The sequence below is a fragment of the Culex pipiens genome, chromosome 2 (genome assembly GCF_016801865.2).
Source record: "Culex pipiens pallens isolate TS chromosome 2, TS_CPP_V2, whole genome shotgun sequence".
NCBI lineage: Eukaryota > Metazoa > Arthropoda > Insecta > Diptera > Culicidae > Culex > Culex pipiens.
Genome location: NC_068938.1, coordinates 155331044 through 155347653, shown reverse-complemented (window position 1 = coordinate 155347653; position 16610 = coordinate 155331044). Strand labels below are relative to the sequence as shown.

General features: G+C 37.3%; 1 protein-coding gene across 2 annotated transcripts; it reads right to left on the bottom strand.

The window, feature by feature from the left end:
* Nucleotides 1-568: 568 nt before the first annotated feature.
* LOC120432033 (uncharacterized) lies at nt 569-13077 on the bottom strand. 2 transcript variants are annotated; one of them, XM_039597167.2, is made up of 2 exons: nt 12348-13077; nt 569-991 (listed from the first exon to the last, which is right to left on the bottom strand). In XM_039597167.2, exons 1-2 carry the CDS (start codon nt 12463-12465, stop codon nt 594-596), a joined length of 516 nt encoding a protein of 171 aa, XP_039453101.1. In that variant the 5' UTR covers nt 12466-13077; the 3' UTR covers nt 569-593. The 2 variants fall into 2 exon arrangements, 1 of the variants encoding a protein (XP_039453101.1); XR_005608000.2 differs by lacking the exon at nt 569-991 and adding an exon at nt 999-1183.
* Between the last annotated feature and the right edge of the window lie 3533 nt (nt 13078-16610).

Below are 16610 nucleotides of genomic sequence, written 5' to 3'. Positions count from 1 at the left end.
TCCCTTTTGAAATTTATAAGATTTAGTAAAGCACATCAAAAGTTATGCTTAAAAAACTGCTGCATTTAAATTTCACAATTTGCAAAAAAGGGTGGTTTTTGCATGAAAACCTGCCGTATTATATATTTTTAGAAAGGACCATTCTTGTGGATTAAGAATTTTCAAGATCTGACTTACCTATCTAAAATTACAAGCAAAAAATGGTCTGAATTTACATAACCTCTAATTGATCGCCACGAAAAAGCCGTGTAGAGGGATGCCATTTTCCTCAAAGGCGGTGTCTGTATAATCTTGACAAAAAGTCTGTGAGTAGTCTGTTTTTTTTACTCGTCACTTATTTTTATTAGGACCTCTTAGGTGCTGCGATCACGTTAGGGGAGATCCATAAACCATGTGGACACTTTAGGGGGGTTGGAATCACTCTATGAATGAGAGGAAAGCACCAACCACCTAAAGGTGGATTAAATAACGTTTTTTAATGGAGTTTTGCGTTTCTTCCGAGTTCCGTACTATCCTTAAATAAAAATTAATCTACTTCTCCAGAGAACCACCCCAACCGCGTTGGCCGGAACGGACGAAACGCACTCGCGCAGTTACCTTTTCATGAGTTTCGCGTCCGAGACCACGGTCTGGCCACTGCCGGTGAGGACACCGCCGCTGAACTTGAGCGTCGGTCCGGCGGGGCCACCCGCGGCGGCACTTGGTGATGAACTCGGGTTGGTCGACGCCATCTTCAGCAGCACCGACGGTAGAAAGTCCTTCTTGGGTCTGCCCGGGCCACGTCGGAGTGCCGCGGCCGAAGGTTTTCCGCTGCCGATGCCAAACCGATGCTGTCCCACCACCAGCGGGAGGATGGTCACGGGTCGTACCGTTGGTGCGACTGTCTGCCGTGGGGTGACCTGCTGCAGTGGTGACAGCTCCAGCGGCAGTTCTTCGATCGGTGAAGACTGCCGGCAGGAGTTGGGGGTTGTGCTAGGGTCTAGAATCGCATCTACACGGGGCACGGGGCATGGGTTGAGGCGGGGTTAGAGGGTATAGAGCAATACAGAGGTTGTTGGTGTTGTTGTTGTTGGTTTTGTAGAGTAGGTAGGTAGAGTGTTGGAGATTTTTGTTTTAGGGATTAAAGCGATCGGTTGCAGAACACGTTAGGGTCGCGCGTTCCGATTGTGTTTCTTCAAGAGTTCTGCAAAATGTGTAACAGCAAATAAAGCAAGGGTGCAAAATTAATAAATAGGCAACTTAAACGTACTGAGAAAAGAAATGAAAGGTTGAAATAAAAGCGAGGAGGTAAAGGAGTGATATGAAGCAAATAAATATTGAAAGTTTCTCCCGAGAAAAGGCACACAACCCTAAACTAAAACATTTAACCGTCTAAAACGGCGTTGGTAACGTGAACCGACTCCCCATCGATGGGAATATCCAAGCGAAGGTCGCGGGGTCGGGTCGGTGTCAATCTATTAGTGATAGCGATACGCGGCGAGTTGGGTATTCCCCCGAAGTGCCCCGAGAAGTAACCTTTTTATTCACATGAATAAATTAAACATTTCTAGTCGAAAGAACTGAGCTGTTCTTTTTTGCTCTGATGTTGATTTAACAAATGAAATTCGAGAACTTTTACTGTTAAAACTTTGTTATACGAAATCACTCAAAATCAACTCATTCCGAAGACATGAAGGATACTTAACATGATTTAAAAAAAATAATCAATTTTGTAGGCATTTCAGGGCATGGTTCCCTAAAAGTACTAAGCTTGAATCCCAAATATGATCCTCAATTGGTTGCGACTAAATTGGTGCTCCAGCTTTGAGGTTAATGTGGAATTCTTGGGCTCATGCATAAATCACGTTTCCTCCAAATTTCCTATCATGAGAAGGAATTTTCCGATCGATTTGGTGTCTGCGATGATGATTATGATAAAGATTTTTAATAAAAATAGGTACCGTCATCTGGGGCAAATCAGGACTACAGTCTGAATAAGGACAGCAGGTTTTAGAGCACTTGAAAGCTTGAAGTTTGGAAATCGATGCACTATTTTTGTTGATCTGTGTTCTATCCGAAAACAATCATAAACATCCAAATATTGTGCAGTAACAAGGCTAAAACAGCCGTCCCAATTCGCCCCATGTGTCCCGTTTCACCCCAGATGACGGTACACGGGAAAAGGTTTTAGATTTTATATTTTACTCAAAGTTAAATTCCCAGAATACGTATTTTATAATTCTAAAAAAGTCATCTTTTGCGCCTTTGAAAAAAAAATATTATTGTCACACAAAATTTCAAAATAATTTCTAGATAAACAGTAGAGTGACAATAAAAAAACGACCTCAGGGGGATACGCCTTCCTAATTCGATTAGGCATAAATAAGTATCTGTGAATTTTTTTTTTGCGAAATCGGTTAAGATTTAAGAATCGCTATAAATTGCTAAAATTGGTGAAAAAAAAAATCTTTTCATACAAGAACGTCTTTTTTAAATCGCTAATAACTCGTCAGGGTTCACTCAGATCGTTTTGTGGTCTTCGACAAAGTTGTTTGTCGTAAAATTTAGCTCAAGAATCTAACACTTGACAATAATCCGACACATTTAACGCCACCTTTTGGCGGAATTTTGATTTTTTGCTTTTCCTTATACATTTTTGTGGTTCTTAGATTTCAGAAAATTGTCCACGTAGTTTATCGATGGTCCCCAGGTTGCCAGATAAATCTGGGAAAGCCCGATTTTTCAAGTGTCAGCCAGAATAAAGATTTATATGATTTTGACAGATTTTTTACTTTTTGCCAATTTTAGCCGACTTTTTGATTATAGAGCAATTCCAGCTCAAATCAGGAATTTTTCTGGTACTTTTGTACCCGACCCTCTCCGATTTTAATGAAACTTTTTAGACATGTTATCCTAGGCCTATATAAGCCATTTTTTTGTATATGGAGCCAATAGTACTCGAAAATTACATTTGAGAAGGGCGTAAGGTATTTAAATATTTTTGTATTTTGCAATTTAAAAATTACTGTATCTCGAAGCCGTTGCGTCGTATCAAAAAGTGGTCAGAGACAAACTTGTAGGAAATTGGACGGGCTTTTTGAAAAAAAATACACTGAAACAAAAATACACGCCACTTCTATGAGATTTTTCGATTTTTAAGTCTAAAACTTAAATTTAAAGGTGTTGTCACGATTTTTTTTCGTTCAAAATTTTTGAGGAAATAGCCTAAGATGTTACCAAAAGACTGACGAAAAATGCAGGATGGTATGTCCCTCCTAAAAAAATACAAAAATCATGTACTAAAACTGTTTTTTTTTTTGAAAACTGGTCTAAACGTCAAAATTTTCAAAAACCCATAGTGAGAATCGATTCCCCAGACAATTTTACATAAAAGTCTTCATAATGACCATTGTCCTATGTCCAATCCTTGGGAAGATACAGCGGTTTTAAAAATAAAAATGATGAAAAAATGGTTTTTGTTATGGTTTTTGGCATTTTCTATTTGACAGACTTGCAATTGAAATGCTGTCAAAGGCAAACTTATTGGAAATTGGACGAGATTTCCGGTAAAAATATTTACGAGGCTGAAAAACCAAGTCTGTTTCGTTTTCGTTTTACGGAGCAAGGTGGGGGACGCGGCCTCAAGTCAGTCCAAGTCCGGTTTCTTGTGGAAAAAAAGGGTAGTGGCCGAACTAGTATTGCATACAAAATGAACACCACCGGAAGATATAGGGGATCGGGAGGGGGAAGGTGAAAGAAAATTAGTGTAGGTGTGAGTAGTAAGAACTTGGATGACTTGAGCAGTTACGTTAATCTAACTTTAAAACTGAATAAAGAAAATATGAAATTATGATTCAATCAATAACTAATTTGAAATTTATGCAAAGGGAACCTATAATGTATTTCATATTTAAAGGAAATCAAATATATTTACTGGAAAATAAAAGATGAAAACTAACTTGTCACGGGAACATAAATCTTGAGGCCTTTATTCTGGCCCCCGTTCTGTCGCGTCCGTCAGTAGTCTTGTCTGTCGTACATTACAACTAGAAGCAGATCTGCCAATGAAATAGTACACTTTAACTAATTAAACCAATTTAACTAATCATTTATGCCCAATTATTCATTTCAGGAAAGCTAACTAACTTGAATCAACAACCTCAACTAAACTATCTGAAAGTAACTTGAATCTCAAATCCTCGAAATTTTAATCACAAATCCAAACATTCCTTTACCTAGTTTTTAAACCTGTTTTGCTGCTTCCAAAAACAATAAACATTATTGAAACGTTCATATTTTACAAGCTAAACACGACTATTTCATGCCTTACATTTCATTAGGGCACACAAGCTTTGCAAACAAGAGTGTATCCCTATCATACTTTATGTAAACTGTCATTTGAGTGAAAGAGATACACTCCTGTTCACAAAACCCATGTGTTCCTTCGAAATGTTAGGCTCCATTTGATCGTCAAAACTCCAGTAAATCCTCGATTCGCAACAATGGTCGATACAACCATAATCCGAAAACCGTTAGTTCAACAGATTAACGAATTGTGTCCGATATCATTTCATTATTGATTGATCGAGACTCTATGGATTTTTTGACAATTCTGAATGGTTATTATTAGACCACATAAATTGAAATCAGAGATTCTGATAGCATTACTTAACTCGCTTACACATAGATGGAGTCTGGAACTATTAAACAATCTAAAGTTACAAAAAAAACTAACTATTCTGAGTGCCTTGCAAAAAAACTCATTTATCAAAATACCTAATCCTAACCTAACACCCACTTTAAAAAAAGAAAAAAATCTCAATGCATAGAAGAGGCCTCTTTTACTGTTGTGCGTAAGCGTTGCTTTTCTTTATGAATTTCTACCTAAGCTAACGATGTATCAAAAAGATTTAAACCTGTTTCTACCAGATTTTACAAACAAGAATATTGAGATGCAAATAAAAAAATCAATATCTTGCAATTTTACATAGTATAAAAGTTGTGATTTCTATCAACACAAGTATATAAATATAAAATAAATGTGTGATATATATCAACATCGGAAACCATCTTGGCAAATAGCCCTGAAACGACGGCAACGTGTGGCTCCATCTCCAGGGAGGCTGAAAAACCAAGTCTGTCATATAGAAATTGCCAAAAACCATAACAAAAACCATTTTTTCATCATTTTTATTTTTAAAACCGCTGTATGTACCCAAGGATTAGACATAGGACAATGGTCAATATGAAGACTTTTATGTAAAATTGTCTGGGGAATCGATTCTCACTATGGGTTTTTGAAAATTTTGACGTTTAGACCAGTTTTCAAAAAAACAGTTTTAGTAAATGATTTTTGTATTTTTTTAGGAGGGACAAACCATCCTGCATTTTTCGTCAGTCTTTTGGTAACATCTTAGGCTATTTCCTCAAAAATTTTGAACGAAAAAAAATCGTGACAGCACCTTTAAATTTAAGTTTTAGACTTAAACATCGAAAAATCTCATAGAAGTGGCGTGTATTTTTGTTTCAGTGTATTTTTTTCAAAAAGCCCGTCCAATTTCCTACAAGTTTGTCTTTGACCACTTTTTGATACGACGCAACGGCTTCGAGATACAGTAATTTTTAAATTGCAAAATACAAAAATATTTAAATACCTTACGCTCTTCTCAAATGTAATTTTCGAGTACTATTGGCTCCATATACAAAAAAAATGGCTTATATAGGCCTAGGATAACATGTCTAAAAAGTTTCATTGAAATCGGAGAGGGTCGGGTACAAAAGTACCAGAAAAATTCCTGATTTGAGCTGGAATTGCTCTATAATGAACGATTTTAATGAAAAATCGAAAATAAAATGTAAAGACTTATTTCATTGAAAACATAAATTCAACCTTTTGGAGGCTGAAAAATGTATTAACCCTCTACAACCCAACCCCGCCTTCAGACGGGCTTCGATTTAAAAAATCGCCAAAAATCCTTTTTTCAACCAACTTAAAAAAAAAAACGAAACTATTGGCACTACGCCCCCCGGGGCATGGCCTTCCTCTAACGTGGGATTTCTGCTCCAGCGCCTCTGACGAGACAGGAGAAACCGGGACCGACGTTTTACTTCACCATTCGATAGAAGCTCAGTGGATAAGGCGGGAATCGAACCCGCGTCTCATAGCATCATCGGGATCGGCAGCCGAAGCCGCTACCCCTGCGCCACGAGACCCACCAACTTATGATCTTTAAAAAGCCGGGAACCGTGGTTTAGGGGTAAGCGTGATTGCCTCTCACCCAGTCGGCCTGGGTTCGATCCCAGAAGGTCCCGGTGGCAAATTTTGAGACGAGATTTGTCTGATCACGCCTTCCGTCGGACAGGGAAGTAAATGTTGGCCCCGGTCTAACCTAGAAGTTAGGTCGATAGCTCAATCCAGGTCAGGTGTGTAGGAATCGTCTCCCTGGGTCCTGTCTCGGTGAAGTCGCTGGTAGGCAGTTGGACTAACAATCCAAAGGTCGTCAGTTCGAATCCCGGGATGGATGGAAGCTAAGGGACCATCCATAAACCACGTGGACACTTCAGGGGGGGGGGGGGGTATGACGATTGTCCACGATCCATACAATTGTCCACGAGGGGGGGGGGGGGGGTAACAGATTCCCAAAAAAGTGTCCACGTGGTTTATGGATGGTCCCTAAGGTGTAAAAAGAGGTTTGCAATTGCCTCAACAATCAAGCCTTCGGACACCTAGTTTCGAGTAGGAATCTCGCAATCGAGAACGCCAAGGCAATGCTGTAGAGCGAATAATTTGATTTTTTTTTTTTTGAAAAAGCATTGGAAAGAAGAACTCTTAAAATTTTAGAAATGGTTGGATGTTTTACTTGTTTTATGTGACTTTGCCAATGTTTTTAAAAATGTCATTTTTCTAAGGGTCAACTTTGGCTGTGTTTTTTACTAAAATTTCCTATACTTAAAGTAAAAAGAAGTATGCATTAATTTTTCTAGTGACCCAGACTATGCCTCTACGCATTTATTTACAATTTAAATGATAATGGTGCCATTTTATAGCAGAAAATGTGAAAACATGCAAAAAATTGAAAAAGTTACTGTAAAGACATGAAAAAATTAGATATGCAAAATGTAATGATAGGAGGTGGTAGAATAGGCCAAATACTACCAAAAACAAACATAAACTAAACAAGATAGAACACTAGTTTCTCGAAATGACCTCCTGAATATTATTCGAAAAAAAAGTTGGGCAGTAGAGGGTTAAACCAGCTGAATTCTATAAACTTGAGCATTGATTATATCCTGCCTTTCCTCCCCTACTCATAATTATGTAATTGTAAGCACTTAAGCAGGGATGGAATAATCACAAAAAAAAAACTTTTCGCTTAAGAACATTCTTCCCCCGCGAAAGAGAGAGGAGGCAAAACACGCAAAAGAAAATCGCTCGAGAACTTCTCGAAGAAAATCAATCAGTTGAAGATTGTTTGTGAATTTCCTTATTAGCACCACTTAAAACTATTTATTTCGTTTTGTTTACACATATTTCCTATCTACAAAAAGTGACAGATCATTTTTGGACGTGTGATGTTACACCTGCAAGTGTATTAGTGGAATAATATGTTTTGCTTAATAGTCACGTTGGAAATTTTTTGAAGTTTTCTTTAATAGATATATAGAGTTATCTACGTGCGCATGTATTGCGTGTACGTACACGAAAAAGATTGAGGTTAAATTTTGTACCCGCCAGCAAAACAAATGGGGCGCTAGTGTGCGTGAAATCGGCCTTAGATAACTCTATAGTGTCCGAGAGGGGAGAGCCATGTTCCCTTCCGATTTTTTCTTTTGTGAGCGTCAACAGATTTTTTTTAATGATGAATCTTCCATCACTGATTGTACGATTTTTGTTCGCCAGATTTTTTATCGGTACTTGGCCAGATTTTTTCAATTTTTAACAGAAACAGAATTAAGAAAACTTTTTGGGAAAAGGAACTTTCCTCCTATAACATCTCGAGCTTTGGATTTGTCTAATTTAATAAGCTAGGTTTAATTTTTTATAGTTTTTAAGGCTGGTACAAATATTTTTAAAAGATTTTGTCCAGTATTATTTGTGTTTCTGGAACAAATAAAATTCATTCCTGAAAAAAACAATTAAAACTTGTTTCTTGTTTAGACCACTAGACTTGATTTTGATAATATCTATCAAAAGTTACGGACAAAAAACGATAAAAAAAATGTTAATTTTCAATTTTTTTTTTTTTTTTTTTTTTTGGGAGGGTGGTCCAGCCGCACATCGTTGATGTTGAAACCTCTAAACTGGGCCCTCGTCCTGTCACGTCCGTCAGTAGTCTTGTCGTACATTACAACTAGAATCAGATCTGCCAATGAATTAGTACACTTCGACCAAATAAACACTGACGCTGTATGGATCTGACTCTAGAATAAATGCACAGTTGTGTGTTATTCATAAGTCCAACTTATTCAATTATTCATTTAAGTCCAAATATTCATTTGCTAACTACTTTGGATTGAAAATCTTAACTTTAATCTAAAATCCTCTAAACTTAATGTTCAAAACTAAACGTTCCTTTAACTGTTGTAGTACTACTTATATCAAAAACAATAAAAATTTATGAACTGATATACAAATAGGATAGAATCGCAATTTTACAAAGAAATGACCATTTACGTCAAAAGATCCGTAGTTCCTCGATTCGCAACAATGGTCGATACAACCATAATCCGAAAACCGTTAGTTCAACAGATTAACGAATTTTGTCCGATATCATTACATTATTGATTGATAGAGACTCTATGGAAAATTTGACATAAAAGAATGCCTAGTATTCTACATCAATCAAAGTTTATTGACAGCATTACTATAACTTAACAATTGCAACTAAATTTAACATCAAATAGATTTGGAAAGGATACAGATTTATATTAAATGCTAATGCTAAGCAACAAATCAATTGTACTATCCTGAAGTCCCAACCTAAATCCCACATTGTGATAGTGAAAAAGTCACAGAAGCAGCGGTGTCTTGTGCAATTGTGATATTTTCACTATCGGAGAACTACCTAGTTCACGAAGACAGCTTATCGGTCAACGCTTAAGCCCTGGGGCTGCGACAAAGCGAGTTCTCGTAGCATGAAGTGGTGTCCATAGTGCTTATAAAAAAGAATGTATACCCAAATTTTAACTAATGCACTAGGATCAAATCATGCCCCTTGACTTTACAAGGCCCAGGGAAAAAAAATGTTAATTTTCAATTTAAGATAAAATGAGTTAAACAAAAAAGACCTCCAAGATATTTTCAGCAAATGCACTGTAGAATGTGTACTGTCATATGCTTTCAAAAGGGAGACCAAATTCTATCATATTTTGAGGTTACTAACATTTAAAAATTGCGTCTTTTTGTCGTATTTGGCTACGACGTAAGCCTGAATTGGGTCCTAAAATAAAGCTTTAATTTCAGATATTTTTGCTCACAACGATAAAGCTTTTTTTTCTGAGTACAATGACCCTTTGTAACACCCTTGTAATTTAAAATGGATTAATTTCGCGGCCCTTCTTGACAGAAAAGTTCCTACTTAACAGCTCGTTCCAAGGGGACCATAGTTGATCCATCGAAAAAATGCTGTCTTGTCATTTTATTTTTTATTTCTGGAGCAACATTTGAAAAGGGCGCATAAGCATTTTGACAGCTGCTACTATTTTGCAATTTCCCAGGCAATAAGCAACTATTTTACAAAACCCATAGTGTTGAATGGTAGCTGTGGAGGTCAGCTAATGATTTCCATTTCGAATTTTGAGAAAAAGTTACCAGAAGCTTGAGAAATAGCAAAATAGTTCAAACTGTCAAAATGCTTATCCGCCCTTTTCTCGTGTTGCTCCAGATTTTTGCACAAAATGAAAAAAAAAAAGTGATCAGAAATGAATCAGAAATTAAAAAAAAACTTTTTTTCACCTTATACTAAATTACAAAAATGGCTTTAAAAACTTCCCGTTTGAAGATAGAGCTTTGTGCCCTTCAGCAAAGTTACTCAGAATAGCGCTCCCTACAACTTTTTTGAAGACACCGAAGCGTTATCTCGTATTTTTTTTTTTTTTTTTTTTTTGGGAGGGTGATCCAGCCCTCCCAAAAAAAATGATGTCGTTGATGTCGAAACCTCTAAACTGGGCCCTCGTCCTGTCACGTCCGTCAGTAGTCTTGTCGTACATTGCAACTAGAATCAGATCTGCCAATGAATTAGTACACTTCGACCAAATAAACACTGACGCTGTATGGATCTGACTCTAGAATAAATGCACAGTTGTGTGTTATTCATAAGTCCAAAATGTTCAATTATTCAAATAAGGCCAAATATTCCTTTGCGGATAACTACCTAACTTGAATTGAATACAAGATTTAAAGCAACCTATCCGAAAGCTACTCTTATTTCAAATCCCTGACATTTTAATTAATAGCCAAAAAAACGTTTCTTTTAAAACCTGTCTGGCTTCTTTAAAAAAACAAAAAAAAATGAATAACAGTTCATATTTTACAAGTCGTGAATTGAAAAAGAGACGAGCATTTGATCGTCAAAACTCCAGTAGATCCTCGATTCGCAACAATGGTCGATACAATCATAATCCGACAACCGTTAGTTCAACAGATCAACGAATTTAGTCCGATATCACTTCACTATTGATTGATCGAGACTCTATGGAAATTTTGACAAATCAGAATGGTTTTTATGCTACTTGAATGAAAAATCACCGATTCTGATAGAATTACTAAATTCACTATTCCTAATTTTGTCCCTAAATAACTAAATGCTACTTGAATGAAAAATCACCGATTCTGATAGAATTACTAAATTCACTATTCCTAATTTTGTCCCTAAATAACTAAATGCAAAGTATAAAAAAATTATATTTATAGTTAAAATCCTAAATTCTACAAAAACTATTTTTTTTTTAAACTCGCATCCTAACCTGACACCCACATTAAGATAGGGAAAAATCACATATGTAGCGGTTCATTGTACAAATGTGATATTTCCACTATCGGAGAACCTCCTTGTCTCGATGACAGCTTACCGGCCATCGATTAAGCCCTGAGACTGCGCCAAAGTGGGTTCTCGCAGCATGAAGTGGTGTCCATGTGTAAAAATGGAAGCTTCAGCAATATACTGAACACTTCGATTTTAATTCCACATCGAATCAAATCATACTCTTTGCCAAACAAGCATCAAACCTATGACACTCATTATGACAAAGCCCAGGGTTGTCTAGTCATTTGTTTTGCATTAAAATGAAAAAGTATTTAGAAATAATTTTTAATCGTGTTTTTCACCTTTGTTCATACAAACTGACATAGGGCTTTAGGACCCTATTGATATTATAAAAAAAAAACTATTTTTCACTTTATACTAAATTACAAAAATGGCTTTAAAAACTTCCCGTTTGAAGATAGAGCTTTGTGCTTTTCAGCAAAGTTACTCAGAATAGAGCTCCCTATAACTTTTTTGAAGACACCGAAGCGTTATCTCGTCATCCCACTAAAATAAAAACTCTTAACCACTCTAAACTTTGGACCAGCTCCCATGTCCACCATATTAAAAGATGCCTCTATTGACCATAATTATCTGTCCAGAAGACTTCAAAGCTCTAAATCTTAACGTATGGCCGCTTTTAATTTTGATTATATGTTTTACATGTATTTTTTGAGGACCTGGAGTCACATTTGAAGTCAACATATCTTGAGAAACCAAAGTATGAGTAGGAATCGGCTACGGACCTGTTGGTTGGTTAGGAATGGTTCTCAAGTTTATTTATGTAAATCATTTTTGTTAATCAAGTATTTTAATATTCTTTGAAATAGGTCTGTAATTCAGAAAACAATAGCATATTTCCAAACTGAGTCATAAGTATTTACTTTCATTTGATTAACTAACAACCTTCTAGCCAGTAAAACCCAACTTTGCCCGCTCAAATCAACAAACCAACACGAACGATGCGCGGTTTCGCATCAGGAAGATCGCATCAATTACCTCTCCATCCAAAGTCGACCTTGAACTTGTGCTGCGTGCCGCTCTCCACCAGCAGCAGCATCCACAACGCTTTTAACTATGCTTCTTCTATTTATGCCCCAAAGTTTGTTCGCGAGTTAAATGCTCGACCGACGCCAAGGTTGCGACCAGGTTAATTGATTTTTATTGGATTTTATCAGGGAATTCCTCAAGGAAACACCGATAACACCGACGGAAATTGCTGCTATATGGGGGGAGGGGTGCCAAATCTTTTAACTCGGGGGGAGAAACCTTCAGAAGAGGGTGGATTGCGTTAGAGGAAGCCGGAAGATGGGTTAGCTATGGTGGTTGTTGGCGGGAACTCACCTAACGGCGTCACCGGAAGTGCGTCCTTGTCCTGCTGCAAATAATCGTACTCGCCGTAACCTCCGTCGGTGGACCCGTCGTCAAAATCTTCATCCAGTATGATTTGTTCCGGATCCATACGCGATTTGTTTTCTCCTTTGCTTCAAAGTTTTTCAAACTTTTCCCTCCCTCACTTTTTGCGTAACAAAACAGAACCCACACACGAAATGTAAATAAAACACAACTTTTTTCGCTTAAAATTAGTTTCACTTTCAAGTTTTTTTTCTCTTCACGCAACTTCCGCGGCCGGAAGCTGACTGGTCCGTTTTCCACACTCACACACAAAACCCGCTTATCTCAAGCGCCGGAAGTGGTTCCGCCACCGCCAACGGCCACACTGCTTCTGCCACCGAGGCCAGCTAGCCGCCAAGGGCCCCCTTGGAAGAGCACCACAAACGCCGAATTCGTCGTCGTCGTCGTTGCCGCCACCAAGAAGAACAAAACCAAGAAGTTGCTGCTGCTGGCCGCCATTGTTGATTTTCGGATTTTTTCACTCCCGAGCTGGGCCCGTCCTAAAATTCACTTTTCCGGCCTCGATCGAACCGCCCGCGCGTCACAAATATCCGCAATCGCGAGCTGGGCACCGGCGCTACACGGGAACGCCACTTTCACTACATATCGCGGCCAGTTTGGGGCGAGTTTCGCGAATTTTGTGCGGACCTCGACGCGATTTCACGGGGAAATAATCACTTTGCTCCGATGGCTGTGCTTTTGCTGCATGGGCTGACGGTTGAGAGAGGTTTGACGCGAGCAATGACAACAGCGCGGCCTCGACTGTACACAAGTGTCAAGGGGAGTGACGGGAGAAGGTGAGCGTGTTTTGGACCGTGGAAAAAATGCTATGGATTTGTACTAAAAATTTCAAAAATATTCAATCATGCAAAACAAAAACAAAAAAATTAAAACATTTCTGGAGCAACATTTGAAAGGGGCGGTACGACATTGCTCTTACGGCCTTTCATTACACGCGTTTAAATGGGACGAAAGGCCGTAAGAGCAATGTCGTACCGCCCCTTTCAAATGTTGCTCTGGATTTCTGGATTTTTTTTGAAAGGGGGGATTTTTTTTAAGTTTTAATGTTAGGACTAATACCTACGAAGCTGAATTTAAAAATTTACGAATTTATTGCGCAATTCCCACTAACTTGGACTTCGCACTAATTTATTGCTATCGATCGCACTATTGCGAGTTGTCAAACTGGCTTGAGAAATTGGGTCCTAAAATGAAGCTTAGATTGCTGATATTATTGTTTACAGCGATAAAGCTTATTTTTCGGAGTACAATGACCCTTTGTACGACCACAAAGAGTTTAAAATGGATTTTTAAATCAATTTTGAAAAATTAACCTCACGGTCCTTCATGACAGAAAAGCTCCTACTTGACAGCTCGTTCCAAGGGGACCATAGTTGATCCATCGAAAAAATGTTGTCCTCTCAATATTTTTTTTCCATTAAATAAAAAAAGGGAAAAGAAATGGTTTTTAATCGTGTTTTTTACCGTTGTACATAAAAAGTGACATAGGGTGTACCCGAGGGTGTATAGTACCTAATTTAAAATTTCCTGAAAAATGATCAAAGCGGGCCGAGAAAGTTGGAAATGTAAATAAATAACAGCTGGTTGCCTAGTTTTCCAAATTCTTGTTAACCAAAGGTGCAAAAGAAAACTGCGGGCCAAATCCAAGTTACAGTGCACAAAGATCAAAATTTATAATTTAAATATTTTGAAATTTTAGAATTCCAAGAATTTTAGAAATTTATATTTTTATTTTGTTGAATGTTTGAATTTTAGAATTAAACAAAACTAAATGAGAATTTGAATCATAAAATACAGAGCAGACGTAGGAGCAGACTCATTAATTCGAATTTCGCTACATCAAATGACGTATTCGAATTAAAAATCACTCAAAAGTTAAACTGAGTTGTCAAACTAATATTTACATTTCGACTCCTCTGTTCGTCGATTTCTGAGCACGTGGTTTCGTGCTTTAGACAGCTGTCAGCCGTTCCAATGAGCGAATTCGGTTGGCTAATAATAATTCAGTACTTTTAGAATTATCGAATTGATTAAAGCCTGATCAACATCGAGAAACTGCTGCGATCCTGCGCTGCACCGCGATGACAGAAGTGAAGAAAAAAATCGTTTTAAATACGCAGACTGTGGTCTGCGTTTTTAATACAGAGTCGCAGCTCCGGAACATTGTGTTATTGTAGAAGTTTGATTTGCATGTGTTCAAAACCTGCGCTTGCATGTTTGATCTTAAAAATAAAAAAAATTATCGATTTTTGGACTTTTTTTGATTGTTTTGATTTTTATGTTTGATTTTTAATTATTTGCGCAGTTCAGTTTGAGCGCGTGTGGCGTTGCGCGCGCTTGAGGTACTTGGGAGAAAAAATAGTAAACTATACAAGAAACTATACCAAAAATCAATATGCCTAAATAAAAAAAATAAAGAGCCTGAAAATTGAAGATTTGAAAAATACAAAAAAAATGAAATACAAAAATTCTTATGTTACAAAAAATCGAAAACTCCTCGGAAAACTCTATGATTCTAAAATTCTCGAATTAAATTTAAAAATTTACAAATTCTTTCAATCCTAATTTAACTCTCAAATTCTTAAATCAATTTTAAAATTTTTAAGTCCATTAATTGGGTACTAAAGCCCTATGTAAATTTGTATGTACAAAGGTAAAAAACACGATTAAAAACCATTTTTGATCACTTTTTTTTTCATTTTAATGCAAAAAAAAATTGACAAGACAACATTTTTTCGATGGATTAACTATGGTCCCCTTGGAACGAGTTGTCAAGTAGGAGCTTTTCTGTCAAGAAGGACCGCGATGTTAATTTTTTCAAAATTGATTTAAAAATCCATTTTAAACTTTGTGTGGTCGTACAAAGGGTCATTGTACTCAGAAAAATAAGCTTTATCGCTGTAAACAATAATATCAGAAATCTAAGCTTCATTTTAGGACCCAATTTAATATATTTTGAATATTTATTGAATATAGAATTTTGAATATTTATGATTTTTGATTATTTGTTTATTTTCCTGCCAGACAATTTAATGAGAGAAACTCCGGATTCTTCGTTTTGAAATTTGGAGTTGTAAGGAATTTAAGAATTTTCAAAATGATTGATTCGTTTGTAATTATCAGTCGCATTCAAATAAGCAAATCCCCCTCGAAATCCCCTGACCCTTCCCTTTGCCGTTTCTTGGTAGTTTTTTGACAAAGAACTTTGTCCTAAGGGCACTGTCTACGGGTGTCAATTCAAAATTTCGCGAAGCGAAAGTGTAACGATTCGAGCTGATACTTTATTAACTTTTGATGCTCTATCATTTTAAACAATATTATTTTTTCAACATTATTTTTTTTCATTTTTTTAATTGCGTTAATTTATAGAGGGCAAAAAGTTTACACTTGTACTACTTGATTTTTTTCTCAAAAGTTGTTCAAAGAGCTGTAAATTCAATTTTAAGTTTGCATTCCTATGTAACCGAACCTCGAACCGAACAGCGAAAATTTGAATCGTCATTCTTCGATGCTTTGCGCCATCTGTCGGAATTTTTGAGCTTTTAATCGCAAATAAGCTAGCACTTAGCCTCAGAAAATTTCAGTGCCTAACGAGGTTTCGTCAAAGACGGATCCACGGTGGTAATTTTATTACTCACACACACCACACACGCACACATTGAAAGACACAGGTTGTGCACCAACTTGGGAGGAATTCTGTTCTAATAAAGATTGTCAGGAAGGTCACCGGAAAACCAGAATGATCTGAGGCAATGGGGTTGGGACCACATTTAAAGGATATTGGCCAAACCCGGAGTGGCCAGTGCCCTGGGGAAGGTTCTACCGGGGGGACATTTACCGAACCATACGACTTGGGGCAATATGGGTATCAAAATTCATGGTTTTTGAAACTGGTAATGAAAATGGCCATTTTGACCGGATTGGCCACACCCGGAGTGACTAGAGACCCTAAATAGGGATACTGGTCTAAGCTGGCTAAATCGATCTGGCAACGTATGTTTTGAGCTTGGCAACACTGATAAGTTTTGCTGGGCGTAAAGGCAAATGCTCGTTTGGATACGTCAAACTCGTGTCTGTTTGGGTACGTCAAATTCACTTCGACCAGTCTCCCTATTTAGGATCTCTAGGAGTGACCAGTGCCCTGGGGAAGGCCACTTTTGAAATGTATACTTTGTACTGAAATTCCTCGAA